Here is a 26149-nt window from a genome sequence, read left to right on the forward strand (position 1 = left end):
GATCAGCACAAAAGGGGGGGTAGCAGACACAAAATATAGCACTCTCTATCACTCTCTGTCACTATCTCTCTCTATCTCTCTATCTCTCACTATCTATCACTATCTATCACTCTATGACACTGCAGCAGCAGCACTGACAGTTATATATATAAAAAAAAAACCTGCACCCCCAAAAAGGGGGGGTAGCAGACACAAAATATAGCACTCTCTATCACTCTCTGTCACTATCTCTCTCTATCTCTCTATCTCTCACTATCTATCACTATCTATCACTCTATGACACTGCAGCAGCAGCACTGACAGTTATATATATATAAAAAAAACCTGCACCCCCAAAAAGGGGGGGTAGCAGACACAAAATATAGCACTCTCTATCACTATCTCTCTCTATCTCTCACTATCTATCACTATCTATCACTCTATGACACTGCAGCAGCAGCACTGACAGTTATATATATAAAAAAAAACCTGCACCCCCAAAAAGGGGGGGTAGCAGACACAAAATATAGCACACTCTGTCACTATCTCTCTCTATCTCTCTCTATCTCTCTATCTATAACTCTATCACACTGCAGCAGCAGCAGGAAGTCACAAGAAGTCAGATCCAGGAAGCATCCAGCACGCTACAAGCAGTGATCAGGTGATCAGGTAAGTATTTTGCAAGGATCAGGTCAGTATATCACGGCAGATAGGTACGGTGACCGCACTGCACGCAATTCCAGACCGGAATGGCGTCTGCAGTGCAGTCACCGTTAGTTTAAATCACCCTCCATGGCTGTGATTGGTCCGTCGGTCCGGCGAACCAATCACGGCCTTTGGGGGCGGGTGGGGTGAGGTGGGGTGACACCAGTGTCACCCTTACACCCCGTGGTGATTGGTGCTGTACTTTACAGCACCAATCACCACCGATCCCTGTGTCACCGGCGAACGTTATTCGCCGGTACACAGAAAACGCTGTAATTGGCTGTTCACATTTGAACAGCCAATCACAGCGATCGCCGACGGGGGGGAGGCATCGCCACCCCCCCTGGGCATGCAGGGACATGTCTGCTGTCAGGGACAGCAGACATGTTTAAACTGTCACCGCGTCTATAGACGCGGTGACAGTTAAATGGCATGACGTACATTTATGCCATGTGTCGGGAAGTACATCCCGGCCATGACGTAAATGTACGTCAAATGTCGGGAAGGGGTTAAAATTAATAAATGTTTATTCGCACAGGACCTTATTCAGGTCCGTTCGGGCCCTCTTCATTTGCAAGGGGTCCGATGGTGTGCGTCTGCACATGCCCAGATGCATTTCTGCGCAAGGTGCGTGCGGCCACGGTGAACATTGCAGGCGAGTGGGGGGGCAGCGGGCAGGGGTAATCGCCCTTGGGAACGCCCAGCATTTCATGGGCATTCCCATGGAAATCGCCAGGTGATGTGGGCGCCTGGGACGGGCAGCTGACATCACCTGGGTGCCTGGGACGGGCAGCTGACAGTGCGCCTGGGACGGGCACAGATATTACCGGATGTCAGCTGCTTGCCCATTTACTACTGATCAGGGTTTGTTATAAGCACCTTTAGTTTTTCAGTTTTTATATTTGCGTATTTTCTTTTGTTATGTTCGATTATTTTCACCTGTCAAGCCAGGTTACAAGTCAGTAGGACTTACTGGGACTTGTACAACTATAAACTACAGCATGAACAGTTGCACAGTAACATTACACTACTGATAATGCCATTGTTTTCATTGTGGCTGGAGATCAGTATTTGCTCATCAAATTATAATCAACCTGTATGTACTGTACACATTGCATGGCATTTTTATCCACTTTAATCTCCGTGATCAATAAAATAAGTTTTTTTGTTTTTTGTTTGTTTGTTTGGTGAATTAATTCATAATTTGCGTTAATGTGGGTCATTATGTATTATTTCCTTTATCAATAAGATGGATAAAGCACATGTACTAGATAATACCAACCAATGGTCAGTACCTTCAGTATTAGGCTTCCTGTTATCCATTACATTGCTTGTTTGTGTGACAGCACTACAAGATATGTACAGTTATATATCAACAATTATAATTATTAAAGGGATGTACTGTACTGATCAGTATTTTGTATCAATAATCTGCAATATAAGGAGTCAGTGTTTGATGATGAGCTTCCCTAGAGACTGGGTTTTGAAGCATACTGTATATGAAATAGTTTAATCTTTAGATTGTTTGTGTAAAGCAGATTATACAGTAGCTGTATGACTGGAAAATTTTCTTGGTCTTATGCACGTTGCATCCAGAGCACTTTACAGCCCCAAACAATACTCTCTCCAAGACACTATACCACCCAAGCTCTACTCCCTACAAGACACTATACCACCCCAAACAATACTCTCTGCAAGACACTATACTGCAACCAACAATACTCTCTGAAAAGTCACTTATACCACCCCGAACACTACTCTCTGCAAGACAGTATGCCACCTGAACACTACTTTCTACAAGACGCTATACCACCACAAACACTACTCTCTGCAAGACATTGTACCATGTTGAATACTACTCTTTGCAAGACACTATCACACAGCGAACACTACTCTCGGTACTTGCGTAGATAAATGGCGGCAGTTACGTATTCAGCGTAGTGTCCCTGTCAGAATCAGCGTAGTGTTCCCGCGGCCAGCGTAGTTTTTTTTGAAAATATGTTTATTCAGAGCCATTGCATGTAGAAGGTAGACATTTTACAATAAACAATGAACAGTAAACAATATGTAGTATATACCTTCTTGAGCATAGCAGACATAATATTAGCAGGATCATGTTACATAGTGTCAAGAACTTGTTATCTGTGATGATAGTATATATTAAATTTCCTTAGTCCTTTTGTAATCTATATTATGAGTATCATTTGAGATTCTGCTGGCCACCGATGTAAATAAGAAAATAAGAGTGTTGCGTCTGCACATATATTTAGGGTTAACTAGGCCCATCATTTTCCATATAATATAACAAGGGGGGGGGGGGGGGGTGGAGGATATCATCTGATGGTGTACATAGGGAACATGTGGTTAGGGAGGGGAGGAGGGGGGGGGGAGGGGGAGGTACCTCATTGGATTTCTGCTCTGCAGTTCATTGTAAAAACTTGATACGTTCATACAACTACAGTATTCCTACATGTCTCAAGTATCTTATAAATATTTTGTCTTAATTCCGGGTCACGACTATCTATGAATGGTGCCCAGACAGCATAGAAGCGTGAAGAGGTCGAGTTTATGTTTCGAAGGATGTCATATCGGTCGTAATACATATATTTTAATAGGAGAGTTTCGACCTCAGTTACAGTGGGTACATGAGGGGTTATCCAGGCATTTAGTATAACTTTTTTAACTACCGTTACTATAAGTGTCAGGATGGGGGTTAGGTATAGCTGGGAAGGGGGGAGCGACCATGGGTCAAAATTTGCAAAAAGAAGTGGGATCGGATGGAGTGAAACTTTTGTTTGGAAGTTTCTATTTATGAAATATATTAGCTTAAACCAAAATTTCTTTATACACCTACAGTTCCAAAAATTATGGAGGTAATTTGCTGACTGGTGTTTGCATTTAGGGCATTTCCCCGATTCTTCTGGTACATAATGGCTGCGTTGTTGTTGGGTGATATAAGCTCTATGAAGAGTTTTAATATGTACCTCTTGGAGAATTGAGGCTTTTAATATACGTATGGTGGAATGATAATATTTATAGAGGAGTGTTTTGTCTTCTGATAATTGAATATCTTGCGACCATTTAAGCGTTATCTTTTCCCACACAGCCTCCGCCGGCAATTCCGCCAGTGTTTGATATAGAAATTTGGTTTTGTATTTACCATTTTGAAGTTTCATAATTGCAAGCTTTAGCCACGGTGGTGTAAGGCTCTGGGTGTTCATATTGGGAAGGGATCTGGCATAGTGCAGTAGTTGGTATATAGCGAAGTAGCTATTTGCGGGGAGACCGAACCTATCTTGAAGCTCCGAGGTCGCCAACATTTTGCCTCCGGGGTCAAATACCTGTGAAATAGCTTTGAGGCCTTTGTTTCGTAGACGGTGGAAGATCGAGCTATCTACACCTGGTGAGAACATTGGATTTCCCCAAATGGGGAGCCAGTGTGATACCTGGGGGTCGTGGCCCAGAGCAGTGGAGACCGCCCACCATGCTGTGTGGATGTCTTTAAATAGAGGGTTTTTGTATATGTGTGTTGGTATGTGAGTCTTGGGTGTGTGTAGGAGAGCGGCTGGGGAGTAAGGGGAGAACATAGCGCTGTCCACGTGGAAGTCTGAGTAGTCACTTTTCTCTAGTAGCCAACCTAGAGCGAATCTACACAGGAGTGATCTCGAGTATTGCTTTAGGTTTGGGATATTGAGGCCTCCCAGATCCTTGGGGAGGTGTAACTTGTGTAGTGCGATTTTTGGCTTTTTGCCATTCCAGAGGAATTGTGATATCAGGGAATTAATTTTAAGGATATCTTTATTGTTTAGCGGGATAGGGAGCATTTGCATCACGTACATCAGTTTGGGCAGAATCATGGATTTTATAACTTCTGTCCTACCTAGTAGCGACAGAGGCAAGTCTTTCCACGTGGACAGTGATTTGGTTATGTTTTGAATGATGGGGTCATAGTTGCTGGGGTATAGTTGTTCAATTGTTGCTGGTATGTATATGCCTAGATATTTTATCTGGGTTTTTTGAATCTTTATGCTGCGAAGATTTGGGTCATCTGGGAAAGAGGGGGGTTTTCCTCTCAGAGTCATCAACTCTGATTTGTGAATGTTAATTTTATACCCTGAGAAGGTGCCGAATTGTTGGATAATATTGTAGGCTTCGGGAAGTGAATGTTGTGGGGCAGTGAGAAATAGAAGCATATCATCTGCGAACAGGGATACTCTTAGGTCCACAGATCCAATTTGTATTCCCTGAAACTTCGGGGACTGTCGGAGGGCAATCGCCAGGGGTTCCAGGGCTAGGGCAAACAGCAGGGGCGATAAAGGGCACCCCTGTCTGGTGCCTCTTAAAATGGGGAACGGATCTGAAAGGATTCCATTGCAGTGTATCCTGGATGCAGAGTTGTTATATAGAGTGTTTAGTATGGAAATAAATTTTTCGGGGAACGAGAACTTACGCAGAGTGGTATATAGATGATCCCAGTGGACCATGTCGAAAGCCTTTTCCGCATCCAGCGATAGTATCGCCAGCGCGGGGCCCGACACGGCCCACTGGGACTGCTGCAAAACCGACAGTACCCTCCTGATATTTGTTACCGGATTGCGTCCCATAACAAATCCAGTTTGGTCTTTGTGTACAAGGATAGGTAACATTGGCTTTAGCCGCTCGGCCAAGATCTTAGTTAGGATTTTGTAATCCATGTCTAGCAGGGATATAGGTCTGTAGGAGCCTGGGTCTGATAAATCACGGCCTGGTTTGGGGAGCACTTTAATTGTGGCTGTATTAAAGTAAAGAGGGGCTTGGTCTGAGTGTAGAATAGAGTTGTACATGTCCATTAGTATGGGGGCGATTTGTGGTGCGAGGAGCTTGAAATATTCAGACGTCAAACCGTCTGGGCCTGGGGCTTTTCCGGGTTTGAGACCTGCTATAGCGTTTAGTACTTCGTCTAATGAAAAATCTTTACAAAGAGAATCGGACATGGGTGTCGTCAAGTGTGGTGTCGGAAGGTTTTCCCAGAATTGTGTGGATGCACAGTCATCAGAGGCGGGGGCTGAATATAGTGATTTATAATAGGCATTTAAGGTGTTGGCAATTTGCACATTAGTGGAGGTTATGGAGCCATCTTGACATTTCAGGGGATGGATTGTGGAGGGGGAGTTATATCCTTTGAGTAGATTAGATAGCAATCTACTAGATTTATTGCCATACTTGTGAAATTTAGCGTTGGAGGCAAATGTGTAGAGAGCTTCAGATTTTATAAAAAGACCCTCAAATGTGGCTTTGGCCTGGGTGTAGCTAAGTTTGGTGGCTGGGGTGGGAGAGGATTTATATCCCAGGAAAGCGGTTGTGAGGTCCTCTTGTGCTTGGGCAAAAGCTAGGGCTATCGTTTTGCGTTGGTATGAAGTGTGTGCGATTATAGCCCCTCTGATTGCTGCTTTGGAAGCCTGCCAGAATAGAGCAGGGTTCGTATGGGCCGTTTCTTTATTGTTTTGTGTATATTCATCCCATGCTTTTAAGACCACTGCTTTTAGGGAGTCGGATGTAGTAATGGATGAGGGGCATCTCCATGATATGAATGAGCTTTTTTCTGGTGATACTTTTAGGGAAATCCAGATCACAGCATGGTCTGATAGTGATATTGGTTCTATATGGGACATGAGGATTTTTGGGAATAGGTCTGTAGAAGTAAGTATGTAATCTATCCTGGATAGTGTGCTGGTGGCTGAGGAAAGACACGTGTAGTCACGGTCAGTGGGATGGAAGATCCGCCATATATCCTGTAGATGCAGTTGAGCTGCTAGGGCTGGGACACCTAAACTAGGGAGCTTTCTTGATGTAGGGAATTGTTTGTCTAATTCTGGGTGGGAAATTAAATTGAGGTCTCCACAGAGGATGATTGGGAGGTGCATGTATGGGGTGAGTTGTTTAATGATAGCCTGGAAGAACGTTTTTGTATAAGCATTAGGGGCATAGTCGTTAAGGAGGATGTATTGTGTTTGTGCGATAGTGAGGCGTGTTAGAGTATATCTACCCTCTGGGTCGGAGTATAAGGTGTCAGCTGTCAGCGGGGTGCGTCTCTTGCTCAGGACCACGACCCCTCGGGCCTTGGTGTTAAAGGATGCAGAGGAATGTACCTGCCATTGGAGAGCATTAAGTTTGGCGACCTCGGTAGGCATCAGATGAGTTTCCTGCAAACACACAATGTCAAGGTTTAATTTATTTAAATACATTAGAATCTTTTTGCGTTTTTGTGGGGAGTTGATACCACCCACATTCCAGCTACCCAATGTTAACGTGGTCATCTAGGTAAAAGGTAGGGGGAAGAAGACAATGATGTACAAAGCATATATTGAATTATATTTGTGAGACATAATATCTGCATAGTGGTACCCTGTGGGGGGAGAGGAGAGGGAGGGTGGAGGGGGGAAAATTGAAATAAAATTGAAGTGTAGACTTCCAAACATAAATATAACAAAACATTTTGTCATCGATATTTTGCTCATCGATGAGGTGTGGCGCTCCTTAACCTCGGAGCCCATAGTTGAACAGAACAGTAGAGGTATCTTGACCTCTAATTAACTAACTGTCGCCCGCCAGGCGATACTAGAGAGTGGGTAAATGCAATAGCAGGGGGAGGAGGGGGGGGAGGGGTGAGTAGAGAGATAGGCAAAAGGGAATAGAGATGGGCTTTCACATAGTATTGCCGATATTAAAAGCATACTGGCGTAGTCATAAGTGTTAGTCTGTAAAAACCCATATAATTGGATTAGTTTAAGGGAGGGTGGGGGGGGGAGGGGGGGGGAGTATGGAGGGGGGAGTTGAGTAGTGACGTAATAACAGGTGGAAGGGGGGGGGGGGGTGAGAGTTATACTGAAAAGAGGTTGGCTATCCACCTTATACCTTTTACAGTGGTTAAGGACAATACGGAGGTTAGACAAGAGGAAAGGTATAAGGTAGGGGTGGAGGCTAGAGCCTCGGTGGCTGGGAATTAGGTATGTTATTCCAGGAAAATATTATCTATCTGCACTTGCTGAACTGGACCTGCCAACATTCAGCAAAAGAAACAAGAGATATTGAACGATTTTCCATAGTATCTTATTGTACTAATGTAGGATAAGCTGCTAGACCAGTGTCCTGCCGCTTAATTATCTGCTGCCCAGTCTGTTTGTTGGTCTGCAGGAGGATTGGCTTCATCCAGGTAGGCGTCGGCATCCATATGGGAGAGAAAGTCTTTAAATGAGTTTCCCTCATAAATGCGTAGTCGCGCAGGATACAGCATGGCGAACTTTATCCCATCACGGATGAGTCTAGAGCAGGTGGGGGCGAAGTCTCTCCTAGCTTTAGAAAGTTCGGCGGAGTAATCCTGGAAAACAAGTATTTTATGGCCTTGCCACGTAATGTCCCTGATTTTTCGAGAGGATGACCATATGAGTTCCTTATGTAGGAAGTTTAAAGTCTTGAATATTACAGCGCGGGGCCTGGCGCCTTCTTGTGGCCGTTGAGAGCCCAGTCTGTGTGCGCGTTCAATGATTAGATCGTTACACCTGTCTGTGATATGCAAGAGTTCTGGTAAGGTGATTCTAATAAAGTCAAAGAGCTCCTGCCCTTTCACAGATTCAGGGATGCCTATCAGCCGTAGATTACATCTCCTGGACCTGTTTTCAAGGTCCTGAACCTTGTTATGGAGAAAGTTTATTTCCTTGTTTGCAGATTTAAGAGATGATTTTAAGTCAGTAATATCCGCAAAGTTTGCGCCTGCTGTTTGCTCTGTGGAAATAACCCTCTGTTGAAGCTGGTCTATTCTTCTGCCAAGATCGTCAGTCTGTGCCTTTAGCAGTGGACCTATGGCTGTTCTGATGGCCATAATCATGTCCCCATATGTGACTGGGGAATCGGGGGAAGGCAGGGTTTGGAGCGTCTGCGGGCACTCACTGTGGGAAACGCTCTGATTATCTTGGTGAGAGATGCGCAGGGGGGAAGTGGAATCCCTTGAGTCTGGGGCAGGTGAGGTTGGTGCAGCTCGGCGGGAGCTGGTGTCTTGCGCCATCTTAGGACCTGGTGTTTGGCGGTCTTTGTCTCTCCTGCGTGTTTGGTTGTTCGGCATAGCGTTGTAATAGCGCTTCATACAATGGGGTGTAGGTAGGGGGAGGTGAGTTAGTGGCGGGCGGCAGTTATGAAGGCAGAAGGCCGTGTATATTAGGTTTTCGGGCTGCCGGGTATTGGAGCTAAGGTCCCCTGTTACTGCTGCATCAGGGGGTGGGACCGGGAGTCCTCACTCATATAAATTTATAGAATTGCTGAGCCAGATGTCAGGTTAGATTAGAGGCAGGATAAATTATGTTGCAGGATAAATATAGACATCACTGAGCTTTAGTGGGGGGTGGTGGAGGATGGTAGTTTCCACCTGTGGCTATAGACCTGGGAGAGAGAGCAGGGTGTATGGTAGCCAGCGTGCAGCTCCTGAGCCTCCGTGTCTGACAGCTTATATCGATGTAGAAAGTCAGAACAGTGCAGTTCTTATGGAGAGAGCGCACACAGTCTCCTCCAGATGCTGTAATCAAATATTGATGGCTTGTGAGGCTTGGGGGTTGAGATGGGTAGCCCAGGGTGTCTGCTGTGATTGTGCAGCGTTTCTAAGATGGCGGCCGGGTCATGGGAGCAGGGAGGTTTAGAGTCTCAATTTTGTGCCCACACTCTACTCTGGAGGGAGGGCTGCCACTAGGGAGGACTCCGGAGGTGTTGGGAGATGTGCTGTGGTGAGGTGGGTACCTGTAGCGGGCGTAGAAGCCCGCGATCGCGTCCGCGGCGTTCGCGTCTCTCCCTGCTTCCAAAATTTAGGTCCCGGCTTCACCGGCCGCTCCGTCTGAGTAGGCCGCAACCCGCAAAGACGCTTAAAAGCGTCCTCCGGCTCCGCTGCACTACCCGGCGGGTGTCTCCGGTATCTGGGCGCTTGATTAGAAGGTCCGAGGGCACTGCAGTGGGGTTTATGCACCTTTTAATGCTGCTTTTCAGGTGCTTTTGGACGGAGCTCTCATGCGATGCGTCTGGTCCTGTTCCTGGTCAGGCCACGCCCCCCGCGGCCAGCGTAGTTAGCATATTCAGCGTCCCTGTCAGAATCAGTGTAGTGTTCCCGCGGCCTCTGTCAGAATCAGCGTAGTGTTCCCACGGCTAGCGTAGTTATCGTAGTGAGCGTCCCTGTCAGTATCAGCATCGTGTTCCCGCAGCCGCAGCCAGCATAGTCAGTACGTTTGCGGCTAACCGGAGATTACATTGTTAGGGTAGTCAGTCAGCGTTTCACAGTTAGCGTGTAGTCAGCATAGTCAGTACGTTCGCGGCTAGCCAGAGCTTATGTAGTTAGCGCAGTTAATACGTGTCATCATTATTGTTTAAGATGGATGACATGACAGGTGTGAATGTGTTCCTGAAACACCCCCGTTATCCACGCCAGCCCAAAGCGTGGCGAGCGGTACGCCCCATCCCGACCTGTTCATACCCCCACTATTCACGTCGGTGCTGAGCCGATTGTATAAAGTGTGACGAGCGCAGCAAGCCACCGAGCCCAAAGCGTGGCGGATACAGCGCCGCATATTACCTAACGTGTATTCTGCGGCTGCGCTCATCGCGATTCGGGCTCGTTTTATGCGTCCCCTCGTGGGGCTCGCTTCGCTTGTTACTCTTCAGGCTCAGTGGCTCGCGACACTTTATAAAATCAACTCCACGCCGATGTGGATAGTGGGTGTATGAACAGGTTTGGAGGAGCGTAACGCATCTCCTTGCAGGGCTCGTTATGCTCGCCACGCTTCGGGCTGGCATGGATAGTGTTTGTTTGAAAAGGAAGCATTGCCAGTATGTAAAATGGAGCACTGGCAAATATGTCCTTTATTGTGCATGAGACGCACTTGCGCCCACACACCCCTTTCTGCACAAGATGCACGTGCTACCGAACCCCTAACCCCGTTTCCCTGAAGAGGACAAAGGGCAGGGATGACGTACCCTGCCGCAAAAATTACTGAGACGCTCGGGCGTCTCAGGCAGATGGAGCGCCTCTCCGCCGCCGCCTGCATGATCGCCTCTCTGCCGGCATCCGCCAGCACAGGGGATCTGTGAGAGAGGCGCTCACTAGGCTTGCCAGGGATGCCGGGGACAGAGCTGCAGCTCGCGGGGACAGTACAGTGACTGAGCTGCCTGACGGGGACACTACGCTGACTAGGCAGGGCTGCCATGGAGACACTACGCTAGGCAGCCGTTGGGCTACACTGATAACATAGCTTAGCCTATGCTGAAAAAGTAGCGTAGCCTGCCGCCGTGAAACTACACAAGTACCCTACTCTCTTACTATACACTATACCACCCCAACACTACCTTTTGCAAGAACACTATACCACTCCTAACACCACTCTGAAAGTCACTGTACAACCCTGAACACTACTTTCTTCAAGTCACTGTACAACCCTGAACACTACTTTCTTCATGTCATTGTACAACCCTGAACACTACTCTCTGCAAGACACAATACCACCACAAACACTATTCTGCAAGACACTATACCACACTGACCACTACTTTCTGCAAGACTCTATACCACAGTGAACACTACTCTCTTACTATACACTATACCACCCTGAACATTACTTTTTTGCAAAACAGAGTGTAGTGTCTCAAGAAAAAGACCTGCACAATGTAGGAACTCAACATTCTCAGCAATGTGGACTAAAATCATGGTCGGTTTGCTATTTAGCTGTATGTTGGTGTTGCACACTGTTTCTACAATGATGCCAGGCAGACTTTCCTCTTATGCATGTATCTTCAGAGGTTGAAAAGCTAGTAGGATGTATTTTATTATGTCTTTACAGTAGTAATTTATGGAAGACACTTTGGTTTGATTTATTAGAGAAGCGTAATTCTAGTTCATGAAAAGTAAAACACCACCAATGTGCCAATTCATTTTACACGAAGTAACCTTTGTCTGGCAAAGTGCATGGTATTTGGAGTAAAGTATAGTGTTAGGAGAAAATAATGCCAATCCAGAATTACTCCTTATAACATCACACAGAAGTACAGCAGTAGCATTTGGGCATGCATTAAGAGTCCCATTTATGCTCATCTCACCATGACTAGCCATTTCCTTCAATGAGAGCTATTCACAAAATAGCAGTAATTGCTCCCACTTCCCTGCTTTTCACCTGAAATGTCATTAACTAGGTCTAAAAGCCATCACCGTTTAGTGAATATACCCCATAATACATTTCCTGATAGCAGCCAGAGGTAGCAAAGCAATACTGCTAGACTTCTCAAGATGTAATAATTACCCAGAGCACTTCAGAAAACTATCTAACTGTAGCTAAGTAAAGGATTTCTGTACGCAAAATTATTTTCCCGCTTACAGACGATTAGAGTCTCTGCTCACATTGCCACTCTGGTTCTGGTATTGAAAACTTGCTATTGCTTTATCACAATGTGTGCACAATATGGAAAATAGGGGATCACTGGTCAGAATGTGCACTGTGAAAATGTCCAGCGTCTAACATTTGCAACATAATTATGTAATTAAAGAAAATGACTCCAATCTTTCTAAATATCAGAAGTCAGGAGCAATTTCCTACACGTTATAAACAACATATTTTAGTATTTCCTTGAAGAAAAATGTTCCGTAAGAATAACTTATTGTTATATAGTGAATGTCATGTAGGAGAATTACAGAATACTGTATGGCTAAACTCTTAATGTTTCCTACTGAAGCGTATCGGATAAGACAACAAAACACTCAAAAGTTATAAATTGTGAAGAGCTTAGATTTCCTTTACCATCGTAAAAACCTTCTGATGTCGTTTTAAATAAACACCTATTGAATTCACTGATTCAGCCTCCGAGTGCCACCTGATGCGTGTTACTATATATATATATATATATATATATACTGTATATATATTTTGTGTATATATATGTGTGTGTGTGTGTGTGTGTATGTATGTATGTATATATATATATATATATATATATATATATATATATATATATATATATATATTACAAACAGCAATTTATGTACAAGCACTCCATTTAGCGCATGCTTTTGTAGTGTACACTTGCATATCATTTTGCTGTATTTCCAATATTAACCAATATTTCATTTTCCTTTTGCCTTTAGAAGAGTTTCCTGGGCTGCAGCACTTTCAGAGTGAAGGATCTGGTCAAAGCTAAAGAACAACCATTGTCTCTCAATCTAAAGTAGGTGTCATGGCATTCCTTGTTACAAATGTGCTTGTTTCTTTATTTTAATTGTTTACCGAAAAGTCTACACTAATGAATCGTAAAAGAATTTCTTCATATAATTATGATCTTTTCACCTTGATGGTCTGAAAGTATCCATCAGTCGCCTCTTGGGGAAAGGCGGGGTGTTGAAAATGCTCTGTCGGTCTTATTACCGGTCAGGTAGAATAGCCAGACTGCGACTCTCCAGCACCAGACTTTGTACTATCAGCCCTATAAGGACTTCTGACAGATTGGGAGCAATGACGATGAGATATTGACTGTGACACGTGTCTTGGTACACTGACTTGAAATGACTGGTCTTATGGATCGTTAAATGTAAAATACGTAATGCAGTATATAACAATTATATTGCCTTGGTGGAATGATGTGTGCTTAACATGGTATATGTGCATACTCTGTAATGAGACATGATTAACACAATGAACCCAAATGTCTTATAGTATAGTACATTATATGGCTGGGTTTAGTGGTTTTTGTGATTAAGTTGTGCCTATCTATTTCTTTGCAATGTGACAACTATCTTATAGCACTTTCAACTTAAAAAAATAAATAAAAGAGACAACCCAGAAACTTCAGGGAATGTCGTTGTTTTACATAGAATCATAGTAACGTAGTTTGTGAGGTTGAAAAAAGACATTAGCCCATCAAGTAACCTATAACTGATCTCCTGCGGTGTAAGGGTGAGGTTACCGTCTATTCATTATAAACACGATGGCCCAAAGTGGCTGTCCAATAGTACATTGTAATTAATGATTATACCCATGGATAGTATTTTAATATGTCTATCCCATTTTTAAACATATCATTTGATTCTGCCACCACATCCTTCTCTGGCACAGTGTTCTGTATCATAACTGATCTTACTGTAAAGAAGCTGTTCCTACGGTAAAGAAGCTGTGCCTATGCTGGGTTAGAAACTTCCTCTCCTCCAACCTTAAGGGGGTGACCGTGTGTGCTGTGTGCTAGAATGCTGTATTTACCCTTTAAGTATTTGTACAGTATATATTAATCATATCCCCTCTTAGATGCCTCTTTTCAATGTAAACATACCTAACCTGGCTAGTCTGGGTGTGGTATGGCACTCCGACAGGGGGGATCCCGACGGTCAGTATCCTGATGTCAGAATCCTGACTGCCGGTGCTCCGACAGGGGGGAGAGCGCACAGAAGCCCCTTGCGGGCTCAGTGGCTCGCTATGCTCGCCACAGGTTCTATTCTCCCTCTATGGGGGTCAATAGCCATTTGATTCGGATCCCCCTGTCGGAGCACCAGCCGTCAGGATTCCGATCTCGGGATACTTACTATTGAAATCCCCCCTGTCGGAGCGTCATCTGGCACACGCTAGTCTTTCCTCATAACCCAATGACTCTAAACCCTTGATCAATTTTGTTGCTCTCTAAACCTTTTTGCCTGCAGGATTGAGGTTCTTTTATGGAATCTGGGTGTTACATTATTCTGAGCAATGAGGGCTGTATTTGGCAATGATGTGAAGGGCTGTAACTAAGGTGGAGCATAGTGTGCCACCACATACAATACTCCGGCTAGGATTAAGGGCCTCATGGGCCTGCAGCTGAAAATTTTTAAGGAGTATTATACTGTAAGAGGAGGTGAGGCCAATTCTACATAGACATGTAGAACCCATATACTATAAGCCCCAATGTCTCCCTAAATATATTAAGGTATAATTTTTGTCCACCTCTAGGGCCCTTCTCCACCCAGCTCCTACAGTGTATGGTTATTCAATGTGGGCTGGTCCCTTGGATCATTCCTGGGCCTATGTCGTCTCTCACTTTGGGGCCGATTCTGGTTCATTCGCAATGAACCAAATTCGGCCCCTGCCCCGATGGTCAGCATTTGCACCTGTGCATTTGTACCTAGAAATGTTTTTGCTCATCTGATAGAAGTCAACCAGATTCTCACATTTTTCTGCTGCAAAATGAAAGCAGGAATCTTACTGGATGCATGGTACAGTCCTGCCTTTCTCACGTAGACCACTTTTCAGAAATGCTTCTTACAGTTGATGTTCAGGTTTCAAAATGGTTGTGCAACTCAAAAATTATATTTTGGCAAAACTAATTTGGTATAATCTTTAATTATATTATGTTTTGACCATGTTGCTGTTGTGAACAGAATATATTTCATTTGTATCCTCCAGAGCAAACATAACTTAGACTAATACAGATAAATATGGGGCGACAACATTGTAAGGCTTTGTAAAATAAATATTTACACAACTTTCTAGTCTGCAGCTCTCCATCTAAATCAATATGAATATATTTTGCTGGAAAACATTACTGTGTAATATAGTTTATTGAGCACAATAGAACCTTTCTGCTGCTTTGTACAGTACATTATTGTTTTATTGAAGGTATTGTCTTTGAAAAATACAACAATATTAGAACACAATACACAGAATCAGGAACACAGAGTAAGTGTTATGTAACGCCAAGTACCAAGTACCCGTAGAAGAAACATGCTGTAATGTGCTATATGTTTATATTAGTATTAAAAAGTGATTTATATCATGTATTAAATATGTTTATCCATATTAAAATCCATCTACAGAATATATGTTACTGTTAGGCATATCGTGCAAGATCTTTTTTTTAGTCATGCCCGTTTTTAGAAACATCCTTGATGCCAAAAACTGCAACTACTGTCCCGTTCTCGCTTTGCTCGACGTGAGCTCGGCGGTCGGGATTCACTGTCCCGGACGCCGAGCGGCGAGAAGGGGGCGTGGCCGTGTGATGAGGATGGAAATAGACGGGCTCCGGCCGGGAGCTCGCCTATTTCCGGCTTTTCTCGGCAGAACGAGCCAGACAGCTTGTGATGTCGGGCTCGTTCTGCGGAGAACCCCTGTTCAATGCTGTCGGGGAAGACAGCATTGAATAGGGCCCACAGCCATCTCCCCCATCGGGAGATGGCTGCGGAAGGTCGACCAACATTGAATACCCCCTTAGAATACATTACAAAACAGCTGGCACTTTCTTTTCTAAAGCATGACATCCACCTGTTCAGTGTAGGAACAATGGGATTTTACTGGGTACTTACGCCCTTATTCTGGTTCACTTGCAAAGGCAAATTCCTTGTTAAATGGACAAAACCATGTGCACTGCAGGTGGGGCAGATGTAACATGCAGAGAGAATTAGATTTTGGTGGGGTTTCACTTCAAAGTGAAATCTATATTGCAGTGTAAAATAAAGCAGTCAGTATTTTACCGGCACAGAAGCAAAATAATTCACCCAAATCTAAATCTCTCAGCACTTGTTACATCTGCCCCCCCCCCCCCCTGCAGTGCACGTGGCCCTTATTCTGATCGGTGCGGATATATCCGCGTGCGTTCGGCCCGCCGATGTTTTGTGTCTGCGCATGTGCAGAGGCGTCTCTGCGCATGTGCGAGCCGGGCGTACGGCCAAATCCCGCATGATATGTGAACACTCCGAACAGGGGGTGGAGAGGGGTGTGAAGGGCTATTTGGGCTCATTACCATATCCATACGCCCCGCGTTTCATGGGAGTTCCCATGAAAACGCTGGGCGTACGTATGGTAATGCGGCCGTGACGCACGTGTAGGGGGCGGACATATGACATCGCCGGATGTCAGCTGCCCGCCGAGATCCCTGCTTTTGCATGGAAACATGTCCGTGTGGTCTGAGGTTGCGGGAGCTGGTGGAGCACTCGGTCCTGCATTCGATGGTCTGCGACCATCGAATGATGGGGGAGGTTCCCTTAGATGGAGGAGGCGTATTCCGTGAAAAATACACGTGCTTGTCCGTTCGGCCAGCTTCTTGCCGCATACGGACGGAGTTGGCGATCCGTATGGAAGGCGGGGTTTCGCACGCACGGCCCTGGCCGCATAATCGGCTCCGGCCGCACCGATCAGAATAAGGGCCATGGTTTTGTCCATTTGAGAAGGTATTTGTCTTTGAGAGTGAACCAGAATAAGGGCCTTAGTGTAGGGACATAGTTAACATTACAGTGAGAAAATGCAGATGAATCAGTGATACTTGCTTGAAACATTAAGGGTTGTTAGTTATTGCTTGGTCTCAGGGTACCGTGACCAGGCTGCCTGCTTCATGGATCTTACTGCTGGCTGGGGTTCTAGTTCCCCCTTGACATACCCCTTTGAAAAAGCTTCTCTGCGAAGCGTACGCCGGCTAGCGGTGTGCGTGCAGAGTGGACACAGTTATCCTCATGTTGTGTTGATATTGTTTAATATTGTGAATATGTGTTAATTGGGAGAAGAGACTTACTGAGGAGAAAGGCACGGGATACTAGTAGCTAACGCTGCAATCAGTGCGAGCGTGTAACACCGTGCTGAGAGAGACAGTGAGGGAGACAGCGTGCTCACAGCGCTGAGAGCTGTGTTTCAAACTCAGCATGCCTGGACACAGTTACCGGCTGCGAGACCGTGCATAGCATCACGGCTATCAAAATAATCCCGGTACTGACATACAGCAGATGAATTGATTATACTCAAATTGACCAGGCAAATTATTGCAGCACTTAACTTGTGTAAGGATTTATTAAGTCTCATGCGCCATTTGTCTGCTGTTACCTAGCGCTAAATCCCTAGAGGAACAAACCCCTTACAGTTGGCTAACACCACCACTATTGGGATCTCTTATTGAATGTGATGCCCTATATTACTTTTAACCATAAACTGCGATGTGTGGCAGCTTTGGTAGCATTATTCAAACTGCCTTAATAACTGCACTTTGCATGTGGGTTAAATTGGTGGCAATAAGGGAAGCCTACTTGCCTTCACAGCCAATCTCTCTTTAATCTAAGTATCAGTGGAGGTTAGATAAATTGTATCCAATCTCCTCAGTAGCGATATAAGAAATGAGACAAAGAGTCTAAACAGTCATACAGACAAATCCCAGGCTACATAGCCTTTATTTAAGGGAATAAGTCTGGGAAACCTTACAAATCTCACAGCGAAACACTTACACAACTGATTAAAAACATTTAAAATTATTAGTGGTTATCACAGTGTACCACCTGCTCGCCACCTTATTTTAAAACACTTATTGTCTTTGTTGTTACCTCACTTGATGTTAAATGTGTATTTTTTATATATTTTATATTTCGCAGCCTATTTTAACATTATCCAATAAAAGTTAAATCTTAAATTAATCCAGGTGCACCACACCAAGGGACATACTTTTTTCTCTTTCTTGTTCCCCCTTGACATGTAGGACACACTAAAAAGAGGTGAGACATGAAGAAAACTGGTAAACATTAAAACGTGACTATGTTTTTATATACATACAGCAAGTGAAGTATAGAGAATATTTATTATTACTTCAGTAATAAAGAGCTAAAATACAGGGCAGATTTCAATAGACAGGTATTTGAATTCAATCAATGTCTTTTAAATAGAAGGTAGATATTATGTGCCTCTTTCTGTATTGTCTTTAACTGCATGTGTTTAGAAGCAAGTATATTTGAGAATGTAGTATTTTTTGTGGCTGTGCAAACAGAAACAAGGTATTGTATACACTTATTTATTTATTAACAGTATAGCGCAGCATATTCCGTTGCGCTTTACAATAGGAGACAGTGATACAACAAACTGGGTATTTACAGACAGTCAAAGGTTTGAGGGCCCTGCTCGCAAGCTTACAATCTATAAGGAAATTGGCATTGATACTCAAGGATAGATATTTTTTATTGCATTAATTCCACCAGAATGCAAAGGTTCCTGGTGTGCTGTATGATACAGTGACTCAGCAGTTTGGCCAGGGGTCAGGAGGATGGAAAATGTGAAAAAGAAGAGAGTGGATATGTGTGGACTGTATACATGGGCAGGCTGGCAACTTTTAGCCTGGGTGGCAAGTCCAGAGCACTGGGCCATAAGTACCAGTATAAAAATATGGATCACGACAATAGTTTCACAATAATGTTATAAAAACAAAATAACACAACACTATACTGAATAAACATTTACAGGGAAATGTTACAGTGCGTTAGCTTGCTGAAAGTGAGGGAAGCCAGACGATCTCTGACTTTTTTGAAAAAATATCCAATTACAGTAGTTACAAGGCAATCATTTTCAACTCTGACCCTATTACAGGAGCCAGAAAAAAGAAAAACAGGGGCCGTGCACGTGCCAAAAATTTACACCGTTATACTTATTACACATGTCACACACCCATTTCATATTACATATGTCATAATGCCCATTACACATTATGCCACACACCGTAATGCCTATAGCATTTTATACCACACGCCATAATGTCCATTACACGTTATACCAAACACAGAAATGCCCATTACACATCATGCCACACAGGTTTAACATGCTCTGCTAGAGGTTACATGCTCATTACCACAGGGGATTACCCCACCTTCTCTTCTCTACCCCTTTCTCCCCAACAATACCATGCACGGTCAGAGCGGTGGACAATATAGAACAGGTAGGAACATATGGTTTATGTGGTAAATTCTTGATAAATAAGATAAAAATAAATAAGGAACAATAATAAATGAAAATAAAAATAAGCCATATAAAAATAAAAAAGAATCTCAAAAAAATTACATAAGAAGGGCACCTGTCAGTCAGCTGTCACTCACTAGCCCTGCGGGACACAGAGAGAGGTTGATGAATCACGTGGCCATCCACGGCTGGCTGCCGCAGCTAGGGTTCCCTTCTCATGCATCGTCGGTTCCTGAAGATCCCACCCCCGAAAAAATACATGGAACAATTCAATAAGAGGGCAGAATACGGTAGAGTACAGGTAACCAATGAAGTGACTGATAGAGTTGCTTTGCAGACGATGAATATCTAGCTAAGAAGATTAGACTCTCAGCTGCATTCATGATGGACTGTAGTGGTGAGAGTCTGTATTGTGGAAGGCCAATAAGGAGACTATTGCAATAATCAATGTATAAGATGATGAGAGCATGGATTAGAGTTTTTGCAGTGTCTTGTTTAATGTAATGGCGAATTTTTTATATGATTTTTAGGTGCATTTTGCATGAGTTAGAGACAGATTGAATGTGGGGAACAAAGAAAAGTTGAGAGTCAAGGATGACACCTAGGTTACGAGCTTGAGTGGTAGAAGTGATTGTCATATTCTCAACAGCAATAGAGATATCTGGTTGGTAGCTACTATTTATTGGTGGAAATATAATGAATTCTGTTTTAGAAATATTAAGTTTGAGGTGGCGAGATGGCATCCAGGATGAAACAGCAGAAAGGCATTCAGAGACACGGCCCAATACAGATGGGGACAGGTCCAGGGAGGATAGGTAGAGCTGAGTATTATCCACATACAGATGATACTGATTAGTTTTCCAAGATATGAGATGTAGATTGAGAAAAGCAGAGGACCTAAGACTGAACCCTGAGGTACTTCAACTGAAAGAGGTAGCAAAGAGGAGGTAGAATCAGAGAAACAAACACTAAAGGAGCAGTTAGATTGGTAGGATGAGAACAAAGAGAGGGTTGTGTCTTTAATGGATTGTAGTGTTTGTATGAGAAGTGTGTGGTCAGCAGAGAGATCTAGAATAATTAGTAGTGAATAGACTTAGCAGTGACCAGATCATTCACAACTTTAGTTAGTGCTGTCTCTGCGGAGTGTTGGGAATGAAAGCCTGACTGAAGCGGGCCCAATAAGTTGTGCAAGTTATGAAAGTGTGTGAGGCGAGAGTAAGCAAGTCTTTCAAGTAGTTTGAAGGTGCATGGAAGTGGAGAGATGGGTCGGTAGTTTGAGAGAGAGCTTGGGTCAGAATTCTGTTTTTTCTTTCAGGATTGGAGTAATAACTGCAGTTTGACAGTGAAGGAAAGATACCAGTAGAGAAAAAGAGGTTACAGATTTTAGTTTAGGTTGGGATGAGCACAGAAGACAGGGATTTGCTTATTTGTGGAAGCTAGGAGATGCTAGGTGATAAGGCACCAGCCAATCAACTCCTATCATTCTTTAAACACAGACGGTGCGTTATGACCTTTCTTTTTATCACCACTTTATCACTATACCAGGCTTAATACATTTGCCCCTCTGCCCTCCCCACCTGTTTGTCATATTTGATGATTGGAATTTATTCAGTGGCATGTTATTACAGATTATCTAGTGATAAATTAATAATTTTTCCATGAGTGCATGAAAATTAATACGGTCGCTTCCAAATACGACTGCATGCAAGATTATCCCTCTATGTGGTTTTGCAGGAGATTGGAAAGGGTGACAAAACCTCATCCTTTTATTTGGTTGTCTGAAGACCTCTAGGGCCATGGTGTAGGGTCTGTGGTTTCTGGTGGAAATATTCATATGGAGAGAGGGTGTGTCCTTGTGGGTTGATCCGTTTTTATCACTCCAGGGGCCGCAGAGATGCTGAACTGCCTCGGAGCCCAGTCTGTGTGCAGTGTCACTCCCCTACTGTGACATGAGCCTAGTGCTGCATGTAATGTTCTAGTGAAACTCCAAGTTCCTGTCACTGAGGAGTATTCAGTACTAGGAAGTCATCTCTGGACAGTGACATCAGGATGTGGCCCGAACCCTGTATTGGCACCATTGCTGTATGGGGAAGCGATGTGTTCACTAGAAATGGGCACCCCTTGCTAAATTTAAGATTTCTCGACTCTTTCTGATAATGGGAGAAAGCAGTGAAAAGTGTGTTATTACTGATAAAAGGCTTTTCACTGCTACAAAAAAGTCCCCTCTGAGGAATGTTCCCCACCAGGAACATTAAGGTTTTGAATTGATGGCTGATGTTCATGCAAGTGCAGAATGGATTTCCTCTTTAAGAGATGGTTCACATAGCGGGATGTAGTAGTTTTATAGGAAGTGGCCATGTCAGTTAAAGCACATCTGCACATGGCAGATTAGTGATTAGAGACACCCATATAATACAGTGTTTCACTATGTCCTATATTGTATCTGGGCCTAATTCAGACCTGATCGCTTAACTGCAAATTTCCAGATGACTGGTGTATTTATCCACCACCCAGACAGAAAGAAAACTCAACCTGTGTACATGTGCTAGTGAATATGTGAAAAAATCGCTATCCGCTTTCCTGTCGCACATGCTATTCACAAACCATCACATTTTTCCAGTCTGTGCAAATGTAAGTCTGACCCTACACAGCTCACGGCAGAGACAGGCTCAGTAAGGCCTGAACGGATATCACACACCCTCCCTTTAAAAACGTCTGAGCACGCCTGCATTTTTCGGACACTCCCAGAAAACGGCAGGCTATCACCCCCAAATGATATTTTTGCTATTTATGTTACTATTATGGTATGTGCGCTAAAATCCGTACGCATGTGCAGTCATTTCATAATCGAACGGATTGCAAATAAGCAAATTCGATCAACTCTGAATCAAGACTTCTCTGTCATGCAAAGTATGACAGAGAAGACTAATTAGGTAGACAACTACCAATAATATTGCTGCAGTGAGCAATGTGGCAATCCCAGAAATGTGTTTTTCAGTTCACAATCAAAACCCTCTCTCTAAGGAGGACACAATGGGCCTTATTTTAGTTCACTCTTTCTGACAAAATCATTCTTATATGGACAAAACCATGTGCACTGCAGGTGGGGCAGATGTTACTTGTGCAGAGAGAATTGGATTTGGGTGGGGTTTTACTTCAAAGTGAGATCTATATTGCAGTGTAAAAATAAAGCAGCCAGTATTTACCCTGCACAGAAACAAAATAACTCACCCAAATCTAATTCTGGTACTTGTTTCCTAGCACGGCGCCCACGATATTCAGTCGTATGACATTGTATTCAATTTAAAATTGTATACCATTGTATATGGCATACAATGGCATACAATGCAATGCGATGTGATTTTAAATTGTATATACAATTTTTAATTGTATAAGCACCTTGATAGGTGCTTACAATGTTAAATGCACCCCCACGCCACCGCTACTATCAACGCCACCCCGAAGCGTGGCGAGCGCAGGGGTACGCGTCCTCCGACCTTTTCATACCCCCACTATCCACGTTGGCGTGAAGTTGATATTATATAGTGTGGCGAGCGCAGCGAGCCCGAAGCGTGGCGAGCGCAGCGAGCCCCGCAAGGGGACGAGCATTAGTTCACATGTATTCCGCTGCGCTCGCCACGCTTCGGGCTCGGTGGCTCGCTGCGCTCGCCAGACTATATAAAATCAACTCAACGCCGACGTGGATAGTGGGGGTATGAAAAGGTCGGAGGACGTGTACCGCCGCACCTCGCGGGCTCGCTGCGCTTGCCATGCTTCGGGTTGGCGTTGATAGTATGGGTGGCGTGGGGGTGCTTTTAACATTGTAAGCACCTATTACGGTGCTTATACAATTATTTATCTTATAGGGGGCACATTTAACATTGAAAACACTCATTAGGGTGCTTATACAATTTAAAATCGTATACCATTGTATATGCCATACAATGGCATACAATTCAATGGTGTACAATTTAAAATTGTATAAGATCGCTAACATCGTATCGCATCGCATAGCATCGTATGCCTTATGGTATAAACAAGTACCCTAATTCTCTCTGCACATTTTACATTTGCCCCCTGCAGTGGACATGGTTTTGTCCATCTAAGAAGGATTTTGTCAGAAAGAGTGAACTAGAATAAGGCCATATGTTTCAGGCATCCATACTAATAAAAGGAAAGAAACTAAATAAACTAGTGGACTGCATTTTAAAACGTATAAATGGTGCAGTTTTCCCCATAGATGTCAAGGTTTAATGCCTATTTTCACCCTGTACAAAAGTTAAAGGAAAATGGCAATTATTCACTTCAAGTATTTAGTTGTGATGGGTGAGAATAGGCTGCTGGCTCTTTGATACGGTCCCCTATGGTAAGATAGCAGTAAAGTTGGTGCAGAGAGAAGTGCTTTTAAGATTGCAGTAGCAGGAAGAAAATTCATTGCCGCACTCACAAAATCATCTTTTGCTCATTAAACCAGCCGTATCCTTTTTTGTTCAGTTTGATTGAAAACTGTTTGAAAGAAACTTTTGAAGGGCTGCAGACAGGAAATGTTTCCTCAGTTCCTTTTTAACCAATATTGTAAATTTTAATTTGCCAACTCAATTTTATATCAATTTAAAAGTCAAATCGTTGTCGGTTCTTTAGTCTAATTAGTAAAAATAACTTCTGAATGTGTGTTTCTTTTATTTGTGGATTTTTCAGTTGAGTTAATTTGTCGTTTGAAATAGATGTCAGATCTGGGAAAAGAATTTCTTCTGTAAAATGGAACATCACAGACTTGCAGTGAATAAAACAAGATTCTGTCTCCTGCTCAACCAAAGCAGTGCCAATTAGTGTAACTTATATGGTCTTATTTCAAAGTTTGTATTCTCTCTATCTTGTTGAGATATCCAAGTGGAAGGACACAGTAGTAAATTTTAGGCTGAGTATTAAACAGTCTGATAAATAGCCCCAAAACTGCTTGCAAATGAATTGCTTACATACTGTATGATTAACACACGTAGTGAAGTACCAAACCATTTATAACAGACTTTTTGGCCATCCTGTTGACAGAAATTCCCTCACTGAGGATTTCTTTTCTATTTAACCATGAATACATTCTTATGCAAGAAGCAGCGCTATTTGTTTAAAAATTATATTTCATAAAGTGTAATTGACTATTACGTAAAATTGTTAACTGTACTAATTTCACTTCATCCAATTAGTAAGGGACCGAAATTGCACAACTTTTCATCTGTAAGATTTCTTCAGGTTATCCTTTATGGAACTCCCTACCTGGCTGTCTGAATGATTCTCCTCTCACCTCTTCAGAACATTGGGGCAGATGTATTAAGCCTGGTAAAGGGATAAAGTGGAAGGTGATAATGCACGAATGTTTGAAAAATGACAGTTAGGAGTTGATTGGCTAGTGCATTATTACCTTCCACTTTATCACCGCATTATCACCACTTTATAACTTTACCAGGCTTAATAGATCTGACCTTTTATGTCAACACAGTAACTGTTTCTTTAGTTCCTATTTGCATTTAATTCTCATTTAACAGTAGCTCATTCCACTATTACCTCTATAGGTCCAAGATCATATTCCCATACCTCCCAACTGTCCCAATTTTTAGTGTGACAGTCCTGTTTTTTGGGACTGTCCTGTTGTCCCACCTGGTGCCCACAGCGTCCCACCATGGGGACAGTTTGGAGACACCTAGCAGTGCATCAGCACAGATTCTTTTCATGGGAGACAGAGGGGCTGAGGGCATGCCAGCAATTCAGAGTGCTAGCCGCACCCCCCACAGTGAGATTCGGCTAAGATCAAGACAATTCATGGCAAAATGGGATCGACAGCTTTTAAAGTTGGGCCCGTTCTGTTGATCTGCCTCTTCAATGCTGTCGGGAAGGACAGCATTGTATAGGTGTCCGCCACTATTTCCCCGGTCGTAAATAGCGTCAGGGATTGAATACCCCCTAAAGGTGCAAAAAAAAACCCTTAAAAGTTAAAAACAGTGTCTCCAAAAAACTAAGCAATTTAGATTAAGTCAATATATGGTCCCATATATATTATATCAGATGTGCTTAAGTAAGTTTGAAGGACAAAGCCAAGGAAGAGCTTACATGTACAGCCATACAGTTACATCAGGAGGCAACATTACATGTATAGTATAATCAGTGAAGTTTATACTGTCATTTTCAGATGGTTATATAATGGTTGGGAATTTAGATAGATTCACATTTCTGGGAAGTGAATGTTGGACTCCCATTATAGTTAGTTTTTAATTTTTGACTACAGGGGGCCTCACCAATACAGCGAGCATACTAAAATGCAATGTTCCCCCTAGAGTTACCATTTGTTATTTTGGAATAGAATTAGGTGGGTTCTGGCTTCAGGTTACTTAACATTACAACGGCCACCACTAGAACTTATAAACATTCACTCCTGAGACACCTGAATAACGCGGCAAAATCTATAATCCCAGTCCATTGGAGATCCACCAAAGCCCCCTCCATTAGGGAATGGTTCAAGAAAATTGACTATTACATGGAGATGGAAGACCTCATCTCCATCCCGTCTGGGAATATCACAAACTTCGCCTCGACCTGGCTACCCTGGCTAGAATTTAAGGAATCCTCTCTATATCTGTCCCTATGAGAGGTCCTTGTCCTCCATACCTACCTGATGGCACCCCGCCTCAGCCACCACCTTTCATGTACTGGCCCCGAGACTCTACAGTCCACCTATGATTGGCAAGCCCTTCCAATCACTCAGC

The 26149-nt window shown here is 43.5% G+C and overlaps 1 protein-coding gene across 6 annotated transcripts in view; it reads left to right on the forward strand.

The window, feature by feature from the left end:
• INPP4B (inositol polyphosphate-4-phosphatase type II B) overlaps positions 1–26149 on the forward strand; it is a 512352-nt gene that overhangs the window by 274538 nt on the left and 211665 nt on the right. For all 6 annotated transcript variants that reach the window (XM_083173210.1, XM_083173202.1, XM_083173215.1 and 3 more), the window contains one exon: positions 12827–12906. In XM_083173210.1, the coding sequence (XP_083029336.1) occupies positions 12827–12906 (80 nt within the window). The remainder of the gene's footprint in view (positions 1–12826; positions 12907–26149) is intronic.

Source organism: Crinia signifera, chromosome 1 (assembly GCF_055691185.1).
Source record: "Crinia signifera chromosome 1, ASM5569118v1, whole genome shotgun sequence".
Lineage (NCBI taxonomy): Eukaryota > Metazoa > Chordata > Amphibia > Anura > Myobatrachidae > Crinia > Crinia signifera.